This window comes from Meriones unguiculatus, chromosome 9 (genome assembly GCF_030254825.1).
Source record: "Meriones unguiculatus strain TT.TT164.6M chromosome 9, Bangor_MerUng_6.1, whole genome shotgun sequence".
NCBI classification, from domain to species: Eukaryota; Metazoa; Chordata; class Mammalia; order Rodentia; family Muridae; genus Meriones; species Meriones unguiculatus.
The window spans coordinates 62384623-62408807 of record NC_083357.1 but is presented as its reverse complement, the minus strand read 5'-3'; the positions used below and the strand labels follow the sequence as shown (position 1 = coordinate 62408807).

Below are 24185 nucleotides of genomic sequence, written 5' to 3'. Positions count from 1 at the left end.
CAAGTTTCAGTTGTTAAATGCAAATAAGCGCATAAAGTAAAATGTAAACATAAAGCAAAATATATCCCAGGGCCGTGCAAGTGTTTTTCTAAGGAGCCAGATAGTAAATGCTTTAGGTTTTCCAGTTAAAGTGACAACCACTGCTCCATCCTGCTGTGGCAGTATGCAGTCAGCTAAGATGCATCTCAGTAACCTTAATTATCAAAGCAGGAGGTAATAGATGTGGTCATTAAGCCATTTTCAGCCCCTGCTAATTTGTAGGAGTGCCAGGGTTTAAACCCAGGGCCTTGAGCATGCTATATCCCAGCACCCCAGGACCCAGCCCATGTTTATTAGGTGCAGTGGAAGCAGAGACTAGGTATCAAGGGGAGCATCTCAGAAAATGCTTTACAGAGAGCGCTTGAGAGAAGCCTGGCTGTGAGTCTCTCATTAAATTTGAGGTTGGGATACTACAACTAGGAACTGCTTAAGAGCTGCCACATTATGTCATTTCAGAGATAATAAGAGTTTACCAGAGAGTAGACAAGCACTAGGAAGAGACAAGCAGCTAAACCTGAAAGGTATATTTTTATTTCACAAAACAAATATAAATGTTGGAAGAATGGGCATGAGATGGGAGGAGCATTTCTGGGAGGATGTAAATTACTCCAGCCACTGTGGACATCAGTGGAGGTCCCTCAGCACACTAAAAATAGAGCTGCTTTGTGACTCACCTGTATGGCTCCTGAGAAGATAGAAAGGGGGATCTAAGTCGCCATGCTCAGAGACCTCCCATACCTGTGCTTACTGAGCCACTCTTCAGACTAGTCAAGTTGTAGAATCAGCTTAGATTTTCATCAGCAGATGAATGGATAAATAAAATGTAGTGGGTGTGCACAGTGAGGTTGTATTTAACCATAAAAAAGAATAAAACCGTTCTTTGCAGGAAAATGAGTGGAACTGGAGACCATCATTTTAAATGAAATAAGCTAGATACTGAAAGACAGCTCCTTCTTCCTCTTATGGAGAACATAAATTGCATGTGTGCGTGTTATGTGTGCATGTGTGTGATAAAAATGTGTACCCAATGCTTTAGGATCTTAGAGAAGAGCACCATCTACTTCATCACGGGCAGCTGGAAACAGGTTCCCAACTGATGGCACTTCTACTTCAAATAGAGTTCAGAGGAGACACTTAGGAACGAGAGACAAGGAACAGCATGCACAGAGGCAAGAACAGGCAGGCAGAGTCTGGTGCTGGGTGTAGCCAGAGCATGGAACTTTCAGGGCACAAAACCATGCTGGGGTTTAGTTTCTCTCTGACGGTGAGAGGCTACTGCAGGACTTTGAGTGCTAGAATAATGCAGTCTGACTTGAATTTTTGAACAGTCACTTCACAATAGCGTGAGAAGGATAGTATAATGAAACCATCAGTTTGGGGTCTTAATTTAAGATGCTGATAGAGAATCCATCTTTTGGAATGTACTTCATGAACTCCTAGCGATGATATTTGACCCCCTGACCTCATCCTTCGCAGTATTGAACAGACATTATTATAGTAGTACGTCTAGGTGTATGGCTCTGTACATAGATACATAGTAAACGTTTTTAACTTCTGTATTCTAGGAGTATAGAACCTTATAGAAAAGTATAGTATCTTCATGTGAAGCAGAATGATGTGGGTAGAGTCTGTTGGAGGCAGAATCTGGGTCAGTGAACATTCATCCATAGACTTCTCCATACTCAGAACTGTGGGGCAGGTGTGGGAGACTTCAAGACGAACTTTGAAACTGAAAGTCTGAACAAGGATTCCCATAACCCAAAAGGCCATCTCATGACGACTTCTGCTTCAACATGCTTTAACTACACATTGGAACTGTCTTCAGGCCGCCTTATTATCTCAAGGTATCCTGCCCATGGGTCATAGATAGCCAGGACTCACTTTATTCACTACTTAGATAATTACTGATCTCTCTACGACATGCGCCTACCTGTAAACACCACTTCAAAGAACAAGTTATTGGTATTTAGGTGAGAGGATGTGCAGAAAAGAAAGTAAGTAGGTAGAAGTTTGGGAATGAGTGACTAGATTGGTACAGAGGTGACCTGGCAAGGGAAAGCAATTGAGTGAATAATAGCACACTACTGAAACTGTGTTTGATTTAATTTTTTATATGAATGGCAGCAAATAATAAAGAGAAATGAAACATAAATCATTACTTTTTTACTGATTCTGGAATACCCATACAATATATTTATGTGATTGCAAAGTGATCCTTCTAATATTTTGCATAAGCATATACTAAAATTGTATTTTATGTACTATGATATATAAAATGTATTTTCATATTGCATAATATATAATCACATTGGTTAAAATGGCTCCTGAAAGGTACAGAAATTATATTAAACACTATAATCAAACTTTTTTCTGTATAGTTGGCTCTTATTTATCCATGAACAGAATATTTATATTTTAGAATTTCGTAGATAGTCATATGTTTCTCAGACATTATATAATGTAATTTTTCCTTGAAAATGTATTCTATGGAGGGAGTCAGGCATGAGTTCAGTCCCAATAGCATACATAAGTCAGGTGCAAATGTCACATGATTGTAGTCTAAACACCAGGGAAAGACTTATTTTTATGTATGTGTGTGTATCTGTGTGAATGTGAGGTAGAAGAGGGCATCAGATCTCCTGGAGCTGGAGTTACAGGCAGTTATGAGCTGCCTGATGTGGGTCCTGGGAACTGAACGCCAGTCTTCTTTAAGTCCCCAATTCTTACTTTAAATGACTGAGTTTTCTCTGCTCTTCTCCCCTCTACCCTTTGCTGTCTTTTCCTCTCTTCCCTTTTCTTTCCTCCCCTCCCCTTCTTGCTTAAACCCAGGGCCTTGCACATGGTAAGCAAGTAATTTACTGTTGAATTTCACTTTCCATCAACCTCTTTTTGCTATGTGTGGTGTTTGTGCTTGTCTGTGCATGTCGGTATATGTCTACATACATACATGTATGTAGAAGTCAACATTGGGTGTCCTCATTCTTTTTGAGATGAAGTCTGTCACTGAACCTGAAACTCACTGATTGGGTTAGCTGCCAGTGAGCTCCAGGAACCTGTGTATCTCTTCCTCCCCAGTGCTGGGGTACTGGTGTGCACAGCCATTCCAGCTTTTATGTGGTTTCTGGCCATTGAACTCAGGTCCTCATGCTTGCACAGCGAGTTCTTTACCTACTAAGCCATTTCCCCAGATTCCCTGTCCTTTTCTTGGAAATAGTTTCTTACTACATTGCCCAGGCATGCCCCAAACTTGCCAATCCTCCTGCTTCAGTCTCCTAAGTAGAATTACAAATATGCACCACCGCACAGGTCTTGTTTTTTGTTATTGTTGATTTTAAATTACTTGTCTATCATTACTAGAACATTTGCTTTCATTATCAGCTATATTTATTTGAAATTGAGAGGTAAAACTTGGCAAGTCATATTTAGTCTGAAAAAAAGATAATTTTTATGTATAATAACTTTAAAGTAGATTCTAACAAGCCCATTGTACTATATTTGTATTTGCAAGCATTCCAGTTATTTTACCAAAGCATTTAGTACAAATGTAAATGTCTCTAGGTTCTAAATGTAAAATGTCTTTTTTTTTTTTTAAGCGTTTGGAAACAGGGTAGGTCTCTTGTAGTACAGGTTAGCCTTGAAATTCACTGAGTTGATCCTTCTGCCTCTGCCTTCCAATTTCTAAAATTAGAAGCATTTGCATCATGCTAAAGTATTTATTCATTAATATGAGAAATTTTTAAAGCATTTAAATGTGTGTGTGTCCTGGATAGTTTTATGCCAGCTTGATACAAGCTAGAGCCATTCAGGAAGAGGGACTGTCAATATAGAAAATGCCTCCTTAAGATTAGCCTGTAGGCAAAACTGTTGGGTATATTATGGTAGGGTCCAGTCCACTTTTGATAATACCACCCTTGGACAGCAAACCATGGGGAAGAAGCCAGTAAGCAATGTTCCTCCATGGCTTCTGCTTTGAGGCTTGTTGCCTTCAGGGTCCTGCTTTGAGTTTCTGCCCTGACTTCTGGATAATGAACTAAGGCTGAAATAAACCCTTTCCTCCTCAAGTTACTCTTGATCATGGTCTTTTATCATTACCCCCAAAACACTAAGACAGAATCTTTTTATTTTCTTTATTCAAATTGGAAACAAGCCAGGCATTGTAATACATGCCTTTAATCCCAGCACTCAGGAAGCAAAGGCAGAGGGATCTTTGAGTTTGAGACTAGCCTGGTGTACAGAATGAGTTCTGAGATAGTCAGGGCTACACAGAAAAACCCTGTCTAAAAACTGGACAAACAAATAAATAAAAACTGAAAACAAAGATAGAGTTGGATTTTTGTTGTTGTTGTTGTGCAGGCTGGTGTTTTCAGACAGGGTTATGTTAGCCTTGCTGGGCCTTGAACTTGGGGAGATCAGCCTGCCTCTGCCTTCTCCTGAGTGCTGTAACTAAAGGTGTGTACCAACATGTCTGGTCATTTAAAATAAGTTTTTAAAAGCTTGTTTTCAAAGGACTTTTCAGTTTTAAACTCTGTAATTGAGTGAATATATCCATTGTCAAGCACTGCTGTAACACTAGCCAGCCACCTCAGCAGTGTTGGTGAGTCTTTCTCTCAGAACTTTTAATTTTACAAATGATTCACCTTAAGTCATGGTAATTTTTTATAATTATGATGAAAGAATAGTAGGTGAATGTTTTTTTTTAAAGCATGATTTATTTTGATGATTGTTAGGGAATGAGCTGGGCATGATGACACACATCTTTAACCCAGCTGTTGAGAAGATCAGGCAAGAGAATGTCTGTAAATTTGGTCTGCATAGTGAATTCCAGGACAACTAGGATTACTTAGAGACCTTGCTTCAGAAAGGAAGGAAGGAAGGAAGGAAGGAAGGAAGGAAGGAAGGAAGGAAGGAAGGAAGGAAGGAAGGAAGGAAGGAAGGAAGAAAGGAAGAAAGGAAGAAAGGAAAGGGCAAGCAAGACTGGCTCATTACTCCATGGAAGCTTCCTTGCCCAGTATACTGAAGGCCTTACTTTAATCCCCAGCTCTAAAAGCAAATCAGACAGATAATAACCAAAGTAGTTTGCTATATTCTGAGTTGTTATTGTTGTTTTTTTCCCTTATTTTGCAGTATTAGTGATGAAGCCCATGGATGTACATCTAGACTAGCACTGTACAACTGCACTGCATCCATCCCTTGTCCTTGCTGTTTGAGACAGAGCTTCACTGTTGCTCAGGCTGGCCTTGAACTCTCAGTTCTCTTGTCTCATCATCCTGAGTGATGGTATGATAGGCCTAAGAAGCATTCCTGGCCCTGTTTACTTTTAGAAACATTACTTAAAACATTCTATCTAGGCAGGGGTTGTAGCCCAGGGCCAATTGCCCCTGTACTATAAAAGCAAACAAAAGCAGCATGTTCGTTAAAGTCATCAAGAATACTCAGTTCTCTTTGAGATCTTTTATCCTAAGTTATGTTTTACAAAAGAGTGTATATATGAACAGAAGTATTTTAGAAAACATTTCTCAAGGTACTGCAGATTAAAAGATAAAATGTGGTGCTTATCCTGAAAGAACTCACTGTGAAGCCAGAAAGATTGACAAATACCATATGAGCTCTATAAATGGACCAATAAAAAAATGTGCAGTTGGTCTTCATGATTTTGACTGACCTAGAGCTAATAATTTCTCATTTCAGTGGCTGAGTGATTTCTTGTGTTTTTAATTTTTGCCTCTGATGTGTCTCAGTGAGTCAGGATTTCAACAAGAGAAAATTTGAACAGCCCACTGTTGCATTTACCTGTAGTAGGCTGTGTAGCCCAGCTGATGGTGCAGAATCCAACTAGCGGTGTATGTAATTTGCTGATGAGAGAATTGGTTGTAGAGTGTCAGGATACAACCTCCAAATAGATGTAACTTTTACAAATTAGTATCTTCACAGCTCTAACCCTGAAGAGAATAATTAAGATCATTTACACATGACTGATGGAGCTGATATTTAAGTTATTGTTGATTTCTCCTCTGATTTTGTGTTCCCTCTTCCGAGCCTTTTAGTAAGACTGGAGTTTGCACTGCTGCTGACCTTACCTTCTAGAGTCTGAGGGCGGTGCCTCCTTCCCTTTCCTCATCTCTCTGAGCCCTCAGTATTTGAAACATGCTTGAATAAGAGAAAGATCCATCCTTAACATAGCTCCAAGTAGGCCAGCCTTACTTATTTACCTGTTGCTCTTTTGTAGGGACCAGACCTTCATTCTGATCCTAAGTGGATTATCTCTTTCTGTTAGCCACATCAGCTGGTTCTACAGCATAAAGAAGTTACTCTGGATAACCATTAAGCAGTCCCTGCTTTCTCATGGTTGACTTACTGAGCACGTCAGTGATTAAGGCATCTTAATGAAAACCAGGGGTCCTATTGTGTTTTCTTCCCCACTTCAAAATCAACCTTTGTGTGCAGGTACACGCCCTGCAGTTACCGTGGAATGGAGGAGAGACTACCTCATGGCAGCATGTCACGGCTGACGGACCACTCCAGGCACAGCAGTTCTCACCGGCTCAACGAGCAGTCACGACACAGCAGCATCCGAGACCTCAGTAACAACCCCATGACTCACATCACACACGGCACTAGCATGAACCGTGTCATCGAAGAGGATGGCACCAGTGCTTAGTCTTGTCTAAGGTGAAACGTTAGTCTTGGCCTTCGCATGGCTGGCTGCTATAACTCGCTGTCACCCAGCTTTCAGTTGGGCAGAGTATGCCCACTGCGAAGGTAGATCTTTGCTCTTTGTATCACATCAAACTTGGAACATGAACACATCCAAATCATTAAGAGTCATGGCATCACAAAAATAATTCTTTCTAGGTTGTGAAGAGATGATTGTCTGGTAAACATTTTTATAAACCCACTTATTTTATATTTAGAGAAATCCTATATGTGTGGTGACTGCTTTGTAGTGAACTTTCATATAATATAAACTAGTTGTGAAATGACATTCTGGTAGCTCTGTTAATAAAACAAAGTTTCAGAATTACAGAAAATTTCTATGCAAGGTTTATTTCTCAGATGAATACTAGGACTTTGTAGGTTTATTTCCACTGAGTGAAAATAAAGGAACTGTTTTTAAACTGTAGAAGACTTTGATAAGCCAGCAAGGGTATTTTAGGTAATAGGATAACAGTGCCACAAAAGGTAATGGTTGGCCTATAGAAGGTTCTCTCAAAGTCTGTCTGTCTTCCCCCAGAGATATTTACAATTTGGATTAGTACTGGAGTAAAGGCAGAGATGAGCACTTCCCCTGTAGTTGTATCATTTTTTTACTTTTGTAAATATTGCTTTTATGGGCTATGTTTTTATAATATCCATATGCATGATAGAAAAATTTTAATTTGTGGTCATTTTCTCCCAGGATATAGTATTGATTCATAGACAACTTCATGTTCAGATATGTTCTGTGGAGGCATGCAGTAAGATAAGCATCACACATTATAAGGGTTTTTAGTGGTAAACAAAGTACAAAATGGCAACATATTTTCTCTGTATTCATTGTTGTATTTTTCTACAGTGAGATGTGACCTTGCCAAAGCCATCAGACCTTGTTATCCAGGCCCTCCTGTAGTGAGCTGATTGTCTGCACTCACATTCCCCAGTAGCCAATTGACTACAGCTTTTGTCCTACATCCCTATTTTCAGTTTCTGGATTATTGTTGTTTACATCAAAAATATGTAATCTAAGTCCAAAATGGCAATTAATTTGGGTTTTTGGAAATCACTGTAGCTAAGTGAAGCATGGTTACTCTTTCTGTGAATACCTATTAGTCCTAAAAATATCAAGTAAAAACTCTTGACATTTTATCTTGTAATGCTTAAATGACTTAGGATATGAACTGTGAACTTCATTGGGTATGAAACTGAGTGGAAAGAAATATTCTGGAAAATGCTAATATGTTACTCAGAAAATGCAAGTGATCCTCGGCCCTGATTGCAGGTATGAATCATTCTGGAAATTCTTGATAGCCAACGCCTTTCTCTCAGATGAGAGTTGATGCTTTAAAAACAAACACCTTTCCAGGTGATTATTAGTGTAGCCAGGCTTGAAGCCCATTCTTTTAAGCTCGATTTTCCCTAACGATGGGCTGATGCCATCACATTCAGTCATGGGAAAACCGGGCCAGATTCAGTGATACACTTTACGTTGTTACCTGATACACAGTTGTTTCTTTATTACAATCCATTATAAAATGCGGAATTCTCAGCTCTCAGCTCTAGAGATTCTTACTCAATAAATTGAAGGCAGTGGGATTTTATAAATCTGTATTTCTAAAAATGCCACAGAAGATTCTTAGCAGGTTATCCAAGAATCACACTCAGAAAAAAAAAAAAATTTTTTTTTTCTAGACTCTGGAGAGGCCTGGCTTTGCCATATGCTAGTTTTTAACTTTGAACAAGTCAACCTCCTAGAGCCTAGCTCCCTTGTTTGAAGATGAAGATATATCTCCTCTACCTACCTCACAAAGTTGTCAAATTAAGATCAAATAAGAACAACCATCTGGAAGCTCTTTGAAACTGTGAAGCATTATGAAATATGTGGGATTAAGATTCTTGAGGACTAAGGAGCTTCCTTTGAGGTCTACTACAGTACATTTCTTGACACAGGCCAATTCATGTGTCTGCATCTCTCGCCCTTTAACACTAAGAGCGCCCACATGACAGAAGAGCCAATTTTCCGGTAGTCATGATTTATTTGTGTCATGTTGCTTCTTTGAAGTATGTATCAGTAGGAAATACCCATACTTCATAAGACACATGTGGGCATTTGGCCCCAAATGTTTTCTCTTTCCTCTGTCCTCCTATCTTTCTCGTTGGAACTGGAGTGGCCACTCAGAGAGGCTGGAAGTCCCTTTTTACTGATAATTAGTAAACCCTCCTTAAGCCTTACAAGGTACAACTGATAACTTGTCTATAAACAAATCAATAACTCACAAAGCCTCAGTCTGAGAAGCTCCGTAGAACAGCATGAGCAACCAAAACAAACATCCACAAACAAAAATAGAAAATTAAGATAGATGTGTACCAGTTTGAGCTCGAAAGACGTCTGTCACCGTCTGCATTACTGCAGATTGCCAAGTGTTAATCAGTTGTCTTTTAAAATGGGCCAAGTGGAGACAGTGAAGTGAACATTGCCATGAGAGTCTCACCTTTGTGCTTCCAGATTTCATGTGTACTTGCATCTCCTCTTGCTTCAGCCAGTGGTGATGTGTATGTGAATGTTGTTGGCCTTACAGTCACCTTCAGCCATCATTCCCTCATTCTGCACAGTCTGCATAATGTTGTAACACTGTTCAGTTTGGGCCATGTTCTTTATCATGCTAGTGTTCCAAGTTAAAATTTTTTTTTTTTTTTTAATTTGAAGAGACCATTGAAGAACTATCACAGACCAGTTGATTTCAAATCTTAACCTGCTCAAATTGACTTGAACAAGTCTGGACAGTTTTCTTAACCATATGGGTAATTTTAATTTTGTTGTGATTGGCATTTGTTAATACTGTTTTCTTTGTTCAGTTGACTACCAAGAAAATGATAGTTCCCTCTAAAATGTTAGTATATTATCAAAAGGGTTTTTAAAGTACTTTGATTTTTAGCAATATTGTTTTATTTGGTAATTAGGCAAAAGATCCAAGGCAGTATTAAGCTCAAAACAGTAATTTGTTTGAGAGAGCACTTGATGAATAACAGTTGGCACAGGGCTTAATACAGAGTGAGTTCTCCAGTAAATGTTTAATGAACAACTAAATATAGGGCACCCAACCTAGACCATGAGAATGTTTGCAGAATTGTTTTAAGCAGTTGTGTATTTAAGAATTCTTTTTCAGCTTCACACAAAAACAAAATGCAAGGAATAGGAGTTTTAGAGAACCTAGATTTATAAGTAAACTCATGATTCTTTTTGTTTGGTTGGTTTTTGGTTTTTCAAGACAGGGTTTTTTCCTATGAAGCCCTGGCTGTCCTGGAACTCGCACTGTGGACCAGGCTGGCCTTGAACTCACAGAGCTCCACCAGTCTCTTCCTCCCATCCTGGGATTAAAGGCATGTACCATCACCACCTGGCTAACTCATTCTTTTAAGCCTTTTTGTGACAACTGAGAAGAGGTTAGGGTTGGAGAAATGGTTCAGTGGTTCATTGTGCTTGCTGCTCTTTCAAAGGACCCCAACTCATTTCCAGCACCCTGTGCGCACAGCTACCTGTAGTTCCAGCTCCAGAGATCTAACACTGTCTTCTTGCTGCCTCTGACACAAACATACAGAATAATGCTTATCTTTCAAGATCCAATCTTCTGGAAAAAGAGCAATATTAAAAGCCTGTCCAGAGCCAACCATCTTAGTAAACATAGGTGTTTGGTTAACTTATAAAGAGCATACATTAGTAAGTGTGTTTATTCCTGTGTTCCCTAATTAGAAAATCTGGCTTTAAGTGCTGGAGAGATGGCTCAGATGTTAAAAGCACTGGCTGCTCTTCCAAAGGTTCAGTTCCCAGCAACCACATGGTGGCTCCCAACCGTCTATAATGAGATCTGGTGCCCTCTTCTGGTGTGCTGTATAAATAATAAATAAATAAATAAATCTTGAAAGAAATAGAAAGAAAATCTGGCTTTAAAGATTCTTTTTGTAAGTTTTCACTAATATTTTGGTCAAAGGCCAAGCCAGTAAAAAAACCCATTCAGTTCAGTCTTTTTAAACCTGTTGAAAGATAGTTATCTTTAGCTTTTTAAGCAGCTACCTAGAAACCTAACTTACTCTTCTCATGGATTTTCTGTTGGTATGGCAGAACTGTTTATAATTTAGTTTATTAGACACAGCACCATTTTCCTTTGGTTAAAAATGTTTTTTACTTTTTAGTACTTCAATTTTTTTTTTTTAAATTTACCAGGAGTAGTAATGCACACCTTTAATCTCAGCACTGAGGAGGCTGAGGCAGGAGGATTTCTGTAAGGTGTTGAGGCCAACCTGATCTACATAAGTGAGCCCAGGGCAGCCAGAACTATATAGAGAGGCCTTGTCTCAAATAAACAAACAAAGATTAACAAATTTTTATTTATAAAGATAAATATTTTATTTATAAATATTCAGTGTTCCATCATTCTGCTCATTAACTATTGAATTAGTATTTTTTTTCAATCTTGCTATATTTCCTAAAGCAGACAAATTTACTGTTTTATTAGTAGTATTGTGGCCTTAAGCTTTTGGTATGTAAGCAGGCTTGTTCATATTTGAAAACTTGCAGGGGTTTTTTTTTGGGGGGGTTGTTTTGTGTTTGTTTTTTTATTATTATGCTGACTGGCTTTTCAAAATTTAGATCTTAGTGGTTTTGTTTTAACCAGGCCTTAATTAATAACTAGTAAGAATGCATTGTGTTATTTTTTAAAATATTCTAGGATTTTGAGTCACAAAAGCTGATACCTAGTCTTGCCTCTCCTTTCAACAGTCTTTACTTAATCAGCTTACACAGCTAAGGCAACTTGAACTTAAGTTGACAGATACTGAGAGAGGTGTTGCTAGTTGCTCTGTTGCAGTGTGAGGGCTCAAACTCCAGGACTCCCAGTGTTAGTAAAGTGTCCTCCCTCACAAAATACCTCAGGCTGACCTGAAAGTCTTAGGTATATATCCCAGTCTGGCTTCGAATTTGTGGTTTTTTCCCCCTCTGCCAGACAAGTGCTGGGATATCGAGAGTGCCACCATGCCCTAACGTAAGTGGTTGGTTGGTTGGTTTGTTTGTTTGTTTGTTTGTTTGTTTGTTTTATCAAAGGAAAATTATATTACAGATAATAAAATTAAAAGAAGTTATAAGTACCAGAGATGGTTTTAAATGAAAAATATCTTAAACATCAACATAATACATTGATAAACAGAAAAGAAATGACATGATATTGTGTGGTCTTTGTTCTCTTAGTTATGTATGTAGGTATTTAGTCAAGGCCTCATACCAAATGCAATCTGTAGAGCTGTAGTGAGTTCATTGGGAGAGCACCTTCCTAGCATGTGTTCAAAATAAAATTAGTGAACTGATCAGTTACAGCACTAGCCTCTTTGCTAATTAAAAGGCTGTCAGCTTTTACCAACATTCATCTGATTATAAAATCCATTATTATTATTATTATTATTACTACTACTACTATTCATTTTTCTTTGTGAAGCCCTGGCTATCCTGGAATTCACTCTGTAGACAAGGCTGCCCTCAAACTCAGAGCTCTGTCTGTCTCTGCCTCCCGAAAGCTGGGATTAAAGGTATGCACATACCACCACAGGATTTATTACAAAATCTAAAAGAACTCAGATAAATTGAATAGGATTTTTCCATTTAATTGTTATTCTTTAACTGCCTCCTCATATTCATCAAATACGTGCATTTGCCAGATTGCCACAGAAAAGTGATTACCTGTTTTAAAGTATTAGCAGGATTGGCATTTAGCCCCGCAATAGACAGGGCCGTGAGTTCAGTCCCAGGTTTAAAAACAAAATTCATAAAATATTATCAGAGATAAATGTGATTTGTTATTGTTAGTTTGTCCTCCCTTTGCAGAAAATACTACCATAAAGTTTCCTTGATTATTCCCTAATAGGGCCGGTGAGGTGACTCAGCAGGTACAGGCGTTTGCTGCCAGGTCTATGACAACGTTGGTTTGCATTCCAGAGACCAGAAGGTGTTGAGATCAGACTCCCACAGAGCTGTCTTCTGACCTCCACATGTGGGCTGTGGTGTGTGTGTGCATGTGCCCACACGTACACACAGAAACAAAACAAATGCAGTGAAATTTTTAAAGTATTCTTTAATAAAATAGAGTTCACTAACTTCATCCTTTGAACAGAATTCTCTTGTGAATCATTGATGCTTTCCAAGAACTGGATCAGTGAAATCCTACTTACTTTTTCTTCTAATCTTATGTGTATGGATGTTCCGTCTGCATCTGTGTCTATGCACCACTTGCATGCCTGGCTCTCAGGGATGCCAGAAGAGAGTATTGGATCCCCTGAAACTGAGGTTATAGAGGGCTGTGAGCCACTATGTGGGTGCTGGTAATCCAACCCCAGTACTCGGAAAGGTCAGCCAGCGCTGCTAACCACTAGCCTCCGTCCAACGCAGTTACTTTAAAAGATCCGTTTCTTTGCTCTGACTGTCCGCATCAGTTCATATAATGTCTTGAGTGCTTTGGACTATAGATTTACACTGCACCGTTGGGTCTGAAGTATGACGAGTATATAACGTTAGAAAGTAGATAAAGGTTGGTATACTGGTCTCTGCTGTGGTTTTTATTTTTTCTAACCTTGTCAACCTTGTAGCCCCTCCCACTGCACAGCCTTGCGTGTGCAGTCATTCTACCCTGAGCTACATGCATCCTAAGCTCCTGGTAGATTTTCTGAACTACACTTCATTCCTTGCCTTAGGTCTTTTCTCTGGTTTCTAGTGATTAAATTCGATGCTCAGTCTCTCAGAGAGTCCTGTGGCCATATGCTGCATAATGACATTTTAGTCATTTTTAGTTAGGAAACACATGGCAGCCTAAGGCAGGAGGATCACAAGCTTAAGACCTGTTTCAGACCTCCTGTCTGTACAGCAAGTCCCATAGGGTCATCGCACTTAGTAACATCATAGCTATGCAATTTGGTGAGTGCGTCCTGTGATACGACAAAGTGACCCAGTTGCCTAGCAACCCATTTCTCAAATGTATCCTGCTGTTAACCATGACTGTTAAAAAATTTTAAATTGTTTCTAAAAACAACACATTTATTTTCAGTTTCCCCGGCTCTCCAAGTTCTTACTGTTGCATGTATGCAATGTGAAGTCCAGTTTCAATGACTATTTGAAGATTGATGAGAAGTTCTGTAACAAAAACCAAGAAATCCTAAAATGATTTATAGTTACCCATCTTGTATTTTTCTGTTTCTCTAGCTGTTCCTTTCACCCTCAGTTTTGAAAAGCTGGCAGATTTCTTCCTTCAGCCCTGTCTTACATCATTTTCCCAGAACTAATCTTGTCAGCAGAAGCATTTACTATGAAATCATTTTTTAAAAGAGAACAACACAATAGGTTTGGGATTTTTTTTCGGGAGGTGATTTTGTTTGTTCCTTTGTTTTCGGGGGTGGGGGCATCCTCTGAGACAGGGTGTCTCTCTGTCCTGGACTCACTTTATAGATCAGGATGGCCTCAAACTAACAGGTATCCATCTGCCTCTGCCTCCGCCTCCATGAGTTCTGGAATTCCAGCTGTGTGCCACCATGCCTGGCTTCACAGTAGGTTTTTATATTGAGCTGAGATGAATATGCCTTGAAAATAATGTAAGTATGAGATTCTTTAAATCATAAAATGAACTCTGGTGTGAAAATGTCTGCGCTAAGTGTGGTGGCTCACAGTGGAATCCCAGTCTTTGAGAGACTAAGGCAGAAGGATTATAAATTTAAGGCCATCCTGTGTTGCACAGTAAATTCTAGACCAACCTGAGCAACATAGACTGTGTCAGAAACGAAGTAGAGAGAGGAGGGAAAGGCGCTCAGAGTCTCGAAGTTCTCCTGACATCAGCTATTTTTTCTTCTATATCCTAGCCGGGAGTTGACACATCTGAATTTTTATCATTTCTCTTTTTATAGTATTCCAGATCCCCCCAGAACCATCTAGCTATTCGAGTTTTATATTTGATTGTTTCTTTGTTTGTTTTATTATTTTCTCTAGAGCCTTGCATATACTAGGCCACTGCTCTAACTCACCAGGCTTTAGTGTTTTGTATCAAGTATCAAGGCCTTGAACTTGCCATGCAGCCCAGGCTAGCCTGGAGCTTACAGTCCTCCTGCACGGGGCCTCCTGAGTGCCAAGCCTGCAGGCATGAGCTACCCACCATGCTTACCATGTACTTAACACCTAACACCAGCTTACATCTTTTTTCCCTTCCTCCTGCTCTTTCTTCCTTCATGCACTTGTGTTTGTGTGTGTCACTAATGATAGAACCAGGCCTTTCCTTCATTATCCAGACCTCCTGCCACTGAACAGTATCTGCAGTCCTTAAATACAGATACCAACTTATAACTAATTTTCTGCTTTTATTTTCAATTTCTGGATTTTGTTCTTGACTTTTATTTTCTCACTGAAGTCTAAATTTTTGTTTCATCATGATAAAGATTCTCCCCTCCAACTTTCAAAGAAAAGTTCACTGACAACTTCAAGCATCACATTGGCTTATTTTGTTTGTAGGAACTATTATAAAAGCTAATTCTTCAAAATTAAAAATTTTAATTAAGAACTTGTTGTTTTCAGCCTCATTGTGATGATGCACGTCTTATAATCCCAGCATTTAGGAGGCTAAACAAGGCCAGAGGATTGCCAGGAGTTCATGGCCAGCCTGAGCTACATAAGACCCTGTCTCCAAAAGAGAAAATAAAATAGTTTTTGATATTTTAATCTAATGGTTAATTTGGGGTTTTATATGAATATGTATTATGATTAATAGTTATTTCATTTTCTATAATACAGATTATTTAAGTCCCATATTTATTTAAGGAGCTGGCTCTTAACTTTCTTGTCTCAGCAGACAACTCTTTGTTGCTCAGTGATTTTTCTGACAGTCCGGCTCAAGGCTCTCACTGTCTGAATAGTTGGAAAATATTCTCCGAAACATGTGAAATTGCTAGCTTAAGGGTTAAAATGTAACCGTGTGTTAGCAATTTCACGGTGTGTATTAAAGGAAAAACCAAACAGAGATATTTTAGAACAGATGTTAACTTTTCATCCAAGCTCTTCCCAGGCTTCCAGAAGAGGAGAATACATAAACTCTTAGGTCATCTCAAGAGCTCCTACTTTGTCTTGTTGCCCAGTTCCTGCTTTTAAAGATATTTTATCAATTTGAAGCAAATGCCTTTGAGAACACTTAAGTTACACAAGTTCTTCACTAAGTCTCTGTTTGATTTTCAAGCTTTTATAAACCGACTTACTGTCACAATGTCAAAGGAGTAGTCGATAAATACCATTTAGAGGCAGAATAATCCCCCAGTGTGATATGTAGTCCATTTTTGCTAACTACTGAGTTTATCCTCTGATAGACACTGCACAGTAGTGATTACCATGTTACAGAGTCAACATGTTTCCCATAAGCTTTCGTCTAAAGATTTCCTTTATACTTAGATTTCCGGTTATGAGAACAAAGTTATATGAATATAAATACACATGTAAGAATATTAAACTCCTGTACAGGAAATCTCCAGTTTTATGCTCCAAAAAGGTATAAACTAAGTTATTTCATACTCGGACTAAAGTACTCCATATTGTTGTGAATAATTAAGATAGCTGCTAGCAATTGTTACTTGGTACCCAGTACACTCTTAGAGGCACTCTGGGTACTCGGTACTCTTAGAGGCACTCCGGGTGTCTTTGTCTTTGATGCATTCTTATGCTAGAGAAAGGTACTTTGATTTCTGTGAGCCTTGGTACGCTTCTTCCTAGGCGATTCCCTCAAGTGATACCCTGAGTGAGCCCTGCTTTATCTGACCTGCTCCCCAAATGCTCACCTTGAAACCTTTCTAGTTCCCTTCTAGTTCCAGCTGTTCTAATCAGTATGTCCAAAGTGTGACCTGCCTCAACTGTTAGGAAGTAGGAAATTCAGACAGTTCATATAAAGTTATTAGTGTCTATAATTTTACTGTCTTGCTGAAAGAGAAAACACATCAACATTGACAGCTCTGGTCAGAGATAGAAATTTTACAGGTGAACACTGTCCAGGCTTGCTCAAAAAAGACCTTCCCTGTTTTCTGTTAACAGTTTTTCAAGGGACATGGAGGTAGAAAAACTCCTTTTTCATTCTTCTGAAACTTAACTTTTAAATAACTGGTACTTAGCAATTTAGTTTTTAAAATGCTGTTTTGAACTAAATTGCTGAGGTGATTCTAAATTCTAAAACTCTTACCTTGTTTTATCATACAAACATCTAGTTAGAAAGTGTTTGTGATAAAGACTTGTATCTTGTGGCATTAGTTCTTCATGTTTCTTCTCCATACGTCGGCTGAAACTGTTCATTTCCAGACTGAGTGGAAAGTTGCTGTTGTTGGGGTCTGTGTAGGGCGAGCACACCCAGCGAGAGCATGGACTGTACTTTCACGGTCGCTGGGCGTGCTTTGCACTCTGCTGTTGTAGATTTATTTTGTTTACAGTAGACTGATGTCAGTTTTGTAAATGTTTTTCTTAGCACTTTAACTGTGAGTGTAAAAACTGATTTTAAATGTAGTGGTTGTATATTTTGGTTATAAATTGGAAATTTTTAATAAAATAAATAATTTGTTCTCTTTTCTGTCATTAGTATATTATTGAATATAATTTCCTATATCATCATCCAGACTCAGTCTGTCACATTACGCTAGCTACCTCTTTAAAAGTTAGGTTTCAGGGGGCTGGAGAGATGACTCAGTGGATAAAAGAACTGACTGCTCTTCCAGAAGACCCAGGTTCAATTCCCAACATCCACATGGCAGCTCACAACCATTTATAAGTCAGATTTCAGAGGACCCAGACTCTTCTGGCCTCTTTGGGCAGCAGTTGTGCCTGTGTTACACAGACAGATATGCAGGCAGATCACCCATACACGTAAAATTAAATTTAACTTAAGAAAGTTTCATGTTTCACAGTATTTTTATTTATGATTACTTAAGAAGCATTAACCTGGCATCTAGAAATGTATAAAGACACATTGCGTATGGGGAGATAATCTGTGTTACCGTTCAATTCTGAATGAGCAGATTTCAGTGTTTAGCAAACAAACGTAAGAGCACAAATAGCAGGCAGAGAGACATGAGGGTGGAGGCTTACAGCATTCAATGATGAGGTCCAGCTACCTCGCATCGGTTTCTGATGGAGAGATTTTCAGGCAGGGCTGTCTCTCCACAGCGGCACGTGACAGCCTCCCAGTGCAATCTGTGTTGCACTGCCCTCAATTATTTTCTCCATCATATCCCACATTTTCCATGCTCATTGTTATGGCTCTATTGCAATATAATAGAGGCTTCATAAATACTGGTTGAAATCACACCCATCAATTTTCTCATAAACAGATAATTTCTTGGGTGAAATTGTTTTCCAACATAGGAATGCAGACTAGGACTTAAGTAGTTAGGAGAAACTTTAGAAATCATAAGATCCAATCCCAGCGCTTAAAAGGCAGAGGTGGGGGGGAAGGCAGTGGTGGGTAAATCTCTACATTTCATGCCAGCCTGGTCTACATAACTCCAGGCCACCTAAGACTACATAAAGAAACTGTCTTCACAGGAAATCACATGGTCTATACTCTAGGAACATATACTAAAATTAGAATAATAAAGAGATTAGCATGTTCTTGCCCAATGGTAACTTGTAAGTTCTGTTTACAAAAGGAAATCCCAAACTGAGCAAGGTGGCACACACCTGTAATCTAAGCACTCGGAGGCAGAGGCAGGCGGCGGATCATTGTGAGTTCGAGGTCAGCCTGGTCTACCAAGTGAGTCCAGGACAGCCAAGGCTACACAGAGAAATCCTGTCTCAAAGACAAACAAAATGAAACGAAAAGGAAATCCTAAAGTTCCTCAGAACCTTTTACTAGCCCTGGATTGAACAATGTCAGGACCCAGCCGCCCGCTTCTCTTCTTCCACTTTAGGGTGAAAGGCTTCCTGAAAGTTGAGTGTGGGCTGCCTGATGTGGGCGTGGAAACCAAACTTGGCCCTTCTGGAAGAACAGTACATTTTCTTAACTCCTGAGCCATTTCTCCAGCCCTTGAGTTTTTGGTACTTTTAAAAACAGTAATTCGTCCCTAGGCATACTGCCGAAATCCTTCCCAAGACAGGTTCTGCAAGGAGGACATGCCCTGTTCTCCCTGCAACACGCTGTGATGCTGTAGTCGTCCTTTCCAGCGTGCCTCTAGCATTACCAGCCACAGACTCGCCACCCATCTCCAGATGCGTTGAATCAGTGAAGGTTGGGTACAGATGCTGCTGTGGCACTGCTCCCAGTGATTGAGGGCTCTGACCATCTGTGCGGTGAAACATGCAGGTGTGCGTATTTATCAGTTGTTCAAACACTATTTCCAACGGGCACCAGTTGACTCCCTACTGTGTGCCACGCATGTAACCCAAGTGGCCATTACCCTATTAGTTCACTTCTAAAACAAACAAAATACCTAAGATGGAAAAAAATCAACTAAGTCATCGTGTTTGCTAAATTTAAGGTTTTCGAATTCAAAGGGAAGTGGAAAGTGTTTTGTATTGCTTGCTGGGTGACTTAGCCAATGCTGGCCACTAGCGGATAGAGCACAAAGGCGCATGTACACAAGATTCTTTCCAGATGAAAGCATTGGGCTAAGCTAATGGCTTTTAGCTGTGGGATCCTTTCATCAAATAATAACAGTTTTAAAAATTCAGGGGCTGAAATGGCTCAGGAGTTAAGAATACGTGTTGTTCTTCCAGAAGGTCCACGTTTGGTTCCCAGCGGCCACACCAGGCAGCTCACAACCACTTGTAACTCTATCTCCTGGCACTGTCTCCTGGCCTTGAGAGTGGCACATTCTCTCTCTCTCTCTCTCTCTCTCTCGTTTTAAAAATTACTAAATCCAGCCAGTTGTGTCCACACACATCTGTCGGAGGCCAGCCTCTGTGGCATACATATCAAGGTCCTATGTCCAAAAACACCCACTTGTTCGCACCTTGACCGTGGTGGCACTCAGAGCTACACCTGAGAACACCATATAGCTATGTGTATACTCACGAAAGAGTGTTTCTCTAAGGAAGAAATCTGAGTAAGACAGATTGTAGCTATCAAACCAGCTTCCTGGTTTTGATATTGTAGTGTATTTAGAAAATAAATGTTTCTATTGGGGAAAAACTGGGTGTAGGTATTATTAAGTTGCATTTAAATTTACAGTTATCTCTAAGTGGATATACCTCAGTGACTTTTTTTTACAGTGTCTTGCAATGAGGCTGGCCACATATTCTAGGTTCTCCTGAGTCTCCCACATATTGAGATTATAGACCTGAAATACCATATCTAGCTCTATAAAATCTTTGAGTACTCTGTTAAGATGATCTCCAATTGTTTTCTAAAAGTCCTCTTATATTATGCCCCATTTATTTTCTATCTGGCTTTTCCCTTCAGTTGCTTTAAAGATTGTATTAGCAATTATTACGTAGAGGTTTGACCCATTCTGATTTGACCTCCTAGTTTAATATTCTCCAAAGAGAATTAGACTCTGCTAATATATTTATGTAGAGGAAGTAGCCCTCAGCAGCACATGCCAATCTGCTAGCTCCAAGTCTTTCCAAAGCAACAATTCAGAATTCAGCCCATAATCCAAGGACCTGTAAACGGTCCACCTTACCGGGCAAAGGGACTGTTCTGGTTTGCCTGTCTGCTGCTCTGATAAATACCGTTGTTGTGGATGTGAACATGTTTTTGTTTTAATCCCAGATGTAGGCTATGGGACTGGTTCAGATGGTCCACAGCAGCAGACTATTTGCCTTATTTGAGCTCTGAGAGGGGCTCTTTACCAACTGCAGATAGTTTAAATCTGAGGACTCTGGAGAGGGACTCAGTGCCAGAGCCCAGAGAGTGTTGGGGCCTCCGAGAAAGAAGGTTGCTGGTGCTTCCCCACCCACCATCCCCCACTGCTCCTGGCTGCTGCTGTTGATGCAGTTTGACATAAGAAGTTGGCGATCTCCTGAAAAGAGAATTGGACTTGTCCCAAGGAAGCCAACAACCCTAAACAGCAGGAAGCAGCCTAAGATAACTGTGCCCCCTCTCCCCACTAACCTCCTTTCTCTTCTACCTGGTATTGGGTGTTGGAAGGGGTTGGGGTGGGGAAGGGAGGAAGAGGTATAAGAAACTTAAAATAGTTTAGAAAGTACACCTACACACCATAACTGTAGCAACTTGAGGAGGAAAGAGATTATTTCTGCATTCGTGTTACAGTCCATCAAGGGAATGAAGGGCAGAAATTCGACACAAAAACCATGGAGGGATGCTGCTTACTGACTTGCTCCCAGGCTCATATTCAGCAACTTTTTTTTTTTAATGTAGCCTAGATCCACCTACCTCAGGATGGTACCACTCACAGGGCTGTGTCCTCATATATCGATTAGCAATAAGAATTTTTTAATGCCCTACAGACATGTCCATAGACCATTCTAACAGAAGCAATTCTTTCATTGAGGTTTCTCCTTCCCAGGTCCATTACCTTGATGACCAAGATTAGCCGTCACAGGGACTTTGAAGAAATGATGAGGGAGACTGTTCTGGGTTATCAGTAGGGTCCCTGTCTAATCACATGATTTGGTAAAAAATCACAGAACGTTCTTGGCCTTCATTGTAAAGGATAAGAACAGTGTCACAATGCAAAGACTGACGCTACTGTCGACGGTTTTAAAGATGGAAGAGGGGATGTCACAATGGATGCAGGGGCCACTCAGAGCTGGGGGCAGCTTTCCGTGACAGTCAACAAGAATGAGGAATGAAGCAAACTCCCCACCCTAGTCTCCAGAAAGGAACTGCTGCCATCCTACTTGGGCCCCCTAAGACCTTCAGCTTCAGAGCTGCAGAACTGTAAGCCAGCTGACGTGTGTTGTTCGGCCTCGATGTGGGAATGATTTGTTAGAACAGCAATAGAAAATGAATATCCTGGACCTCACACTTGCAGATCTGCAGACTGTAGGCAATTCAGCCAATGAGTAATGGGGAAGTGTCCCAGGGAATCCATTAAGAATCGAACAGCTCAGAGAGTGATGCTGGCTGTTGACAGGATGGAGATTCAGGAAGACCTGCCAGTCCCCTGTGGCTTTTATCAGGACACTCTCCACCGTTTCTCCAAGAAAGATCAGTCTTCTTTACATTCGTGTTCATGTGAGACTCATATTCTTATATTCTCCTCCTCCAAAACTGCTCCATTTCCTCTGGCCATTCATCAACCCTGCACTGCCACCAGCAAATCCAGCCACGGAGGAAGGATATCGGGCCTTAGGAAAATCCTGAGATTTTCGGTGGAGACACCGCTCTGTTACTTGGTCTGTGTGCTCACAGGAAATAGTCACAAAAAAAAAAAATTATGGGTGAAGCCATTTATTTTTTAAAAAACAAACCCCCAAAGCCAGGCACTTAGAAGTGTTTTGAAATATTTGGACACGAGAAGCTCTTGGCTGAGGTCCCTAGTGAGTCATCATCATCTGCTTTGCAACCCGAGACTTGACACTGAGTCCTTTTCATGCCTGTGGACTGTTCAAGTCTCGTATCATACCCCGTGCGCTCTTGGGGCAGTGCTCAGCCCCCAAATACTGTTAGATGAACTGCTATGTAATAAATATAGCAGAGATACCCAAATACTGGACATGAGGTGGGTCAACGAATCATATATATTTTAGGAGTTTTGTTGTTTTTTTTTTTTTTTTTTTTTGATAGCAGACTTGTTAGAAATGTGTTTGCTAAATATGGGAAAGAAGAGCGTGCGCTAAGTCTGTAGGCAGCTTCTGCTTTCCCGTATGTCCAGAAGGAGAGGAGTTGTTCTCTGGCAGCAGATTGGACACAGTTGGACCAGTTTAAAGGAGCTGTTGGTGATGCACTGCCCGTCAGCCATCAGTTGAGTGCAGTCCCAGTGAGCCCGAGATAAGCTCCAGAGAGAGGGTGAGCATATTTCTAAAAATCTCCACGGCCACATGGCTGCAGGAAATCGCTTCCTTCCTGGAGCCATTGCTGTAGTATTAAAGTTAATTAACAGATACAGAGGTACTCAAGAGAGCAAGCTAAATCCTTTCCGTCTAAGCCCTACCTTTTCCTTCTCCTGTTTGTTGACAGGAGGTGAGTCATAGAAACAAGACGTAATCACATGGAGTCTGTTTTAGCTGTCACAGTTTTAATACTTTTAGAGCAAAGGGTCGTATTCATATTGCTTTGTTTTTCTTGTTTTTGTGGTGAGTTATTTTAGGAGTGTTTCAGGTCTCTATGACCATTCAACAACATTCGTTCATTCATTGAATACTCATTTGTTGACCTACTCCTTACTCCAGGTAGTAGTAAAACTGGTTTGAAAGAGAAAATGACAGTTTCTGCTCTTGCAAAGCTTGCATTGTAGTGAGTAAGCTTCCAACCCTCAGGACTGTACACCACTTCACCCAGAGTAGGATGGGAGCACAAATCTGGAAGAAGTTACTTCTGCCATAAGGAATGAGTATACGAAGAACTGTATAGACTATGAATGATGAGAGAGTAAAGCAGCAATTATTTATTGATTAGGTATTAGTTGCTGGAGTTATGGTGCCTTAGCTGATTCCTGTTGCTAGAACAACTTGAGACTGGATAATTTATAAAGAGGTTTATTTAGGGTACACTCTGGAGGCTAGAAGTGAAACGTTGGGTGGCTGCAGCTTCCTGACCTATAGATAAGGGTCCAGTGTTGCTCCATCTGTGGAAATAAAGCAGAATGGCAAGTGGACACATGTGAAGAAATCTCTTTTCAATAGTAATTTTATGTGCATGGGTGTTTTACCTACACCTGTGTACGTATACCATGTGAGTGCCTGGTGCCCATGGAGATCAAAAGAAGAATGACCTGGGAAGGAGGGTTACAGCTGCCATGTGGGTGCTGAGAATCCAGTCAGGGCTCTATGGAGGAGAGATAGGTGCTCTTACTCACTGAGCCGTCTCTTCAGTGTCCCACAAAGAAATCGTGTGTGTGTGTGTGTGTGTGTGTGTGTGCCCTGTGTTTTCCTTGTTTGCCTTGTTGAAGCAGGGTCTCACTTGTTTCTGCCATTCTTCTGAATACACCCCTCTCTCCTTGGGAGAAATGGGATTAGAGATGCAATGACACTGCATCCAGCTTTTAATGTGGGTTCTGGGGATCAAACCCCAGTCATTAGGCTTGCTCAGTAAGCACCTTTGCCCACCGACCCATCTCTCCAGCCTGCGGGCCATCTTTTTACATTGCACTTCGGCCTTATAGGAACAGTGAAGAACACTAGAGGGGAAAAAGAAAGCAGCTGTCACAGAGCCAGATAAATCACCAAGGAGCAGCAATTCCACTGAAGGCTCATTTTCTCCACAGCAACAGAAGACAGGAATATATCTTCATTTGCTGAAGGAAAAATACACTGTAAACAAGATTTGTAAACCGGCAGAAGT

The 24185-nt window shown here is 40.3% G+C and overlaps 1 protein-coding gene across 3 annotated transcripts in view; it reads left to right on the top strand.

The window, feature by feature from the left end:
- The window catches only part of Fzd3 (frizzled class receptor 3), a 65736-nt gene extending 48411 nt beyond the window's left edge, over positions 1–17325 (top strand). For 2 of the 3 annotated variants that reach the window (XM_021654433.2, XM_060391335.1), the window contains one exon: positions 6484–17325. In XM_021654433.2, coding sequence (XP_021510108.1) covers positions 6484–6697 — 214 coding nt within the window. In that variant the 3' untranslated portion in view covers positions 6698–17325. Of the gene's footprint in view, positions 1–2868; positions 2882–6483 lie in introns of all 3 variants that reach the window. The other variant, XM_021654442.2, reaches the window with a different exon arrangement.
- The last annotated feature ends 6860 nt before the right edge of the window (positions 17326–24185 follow it).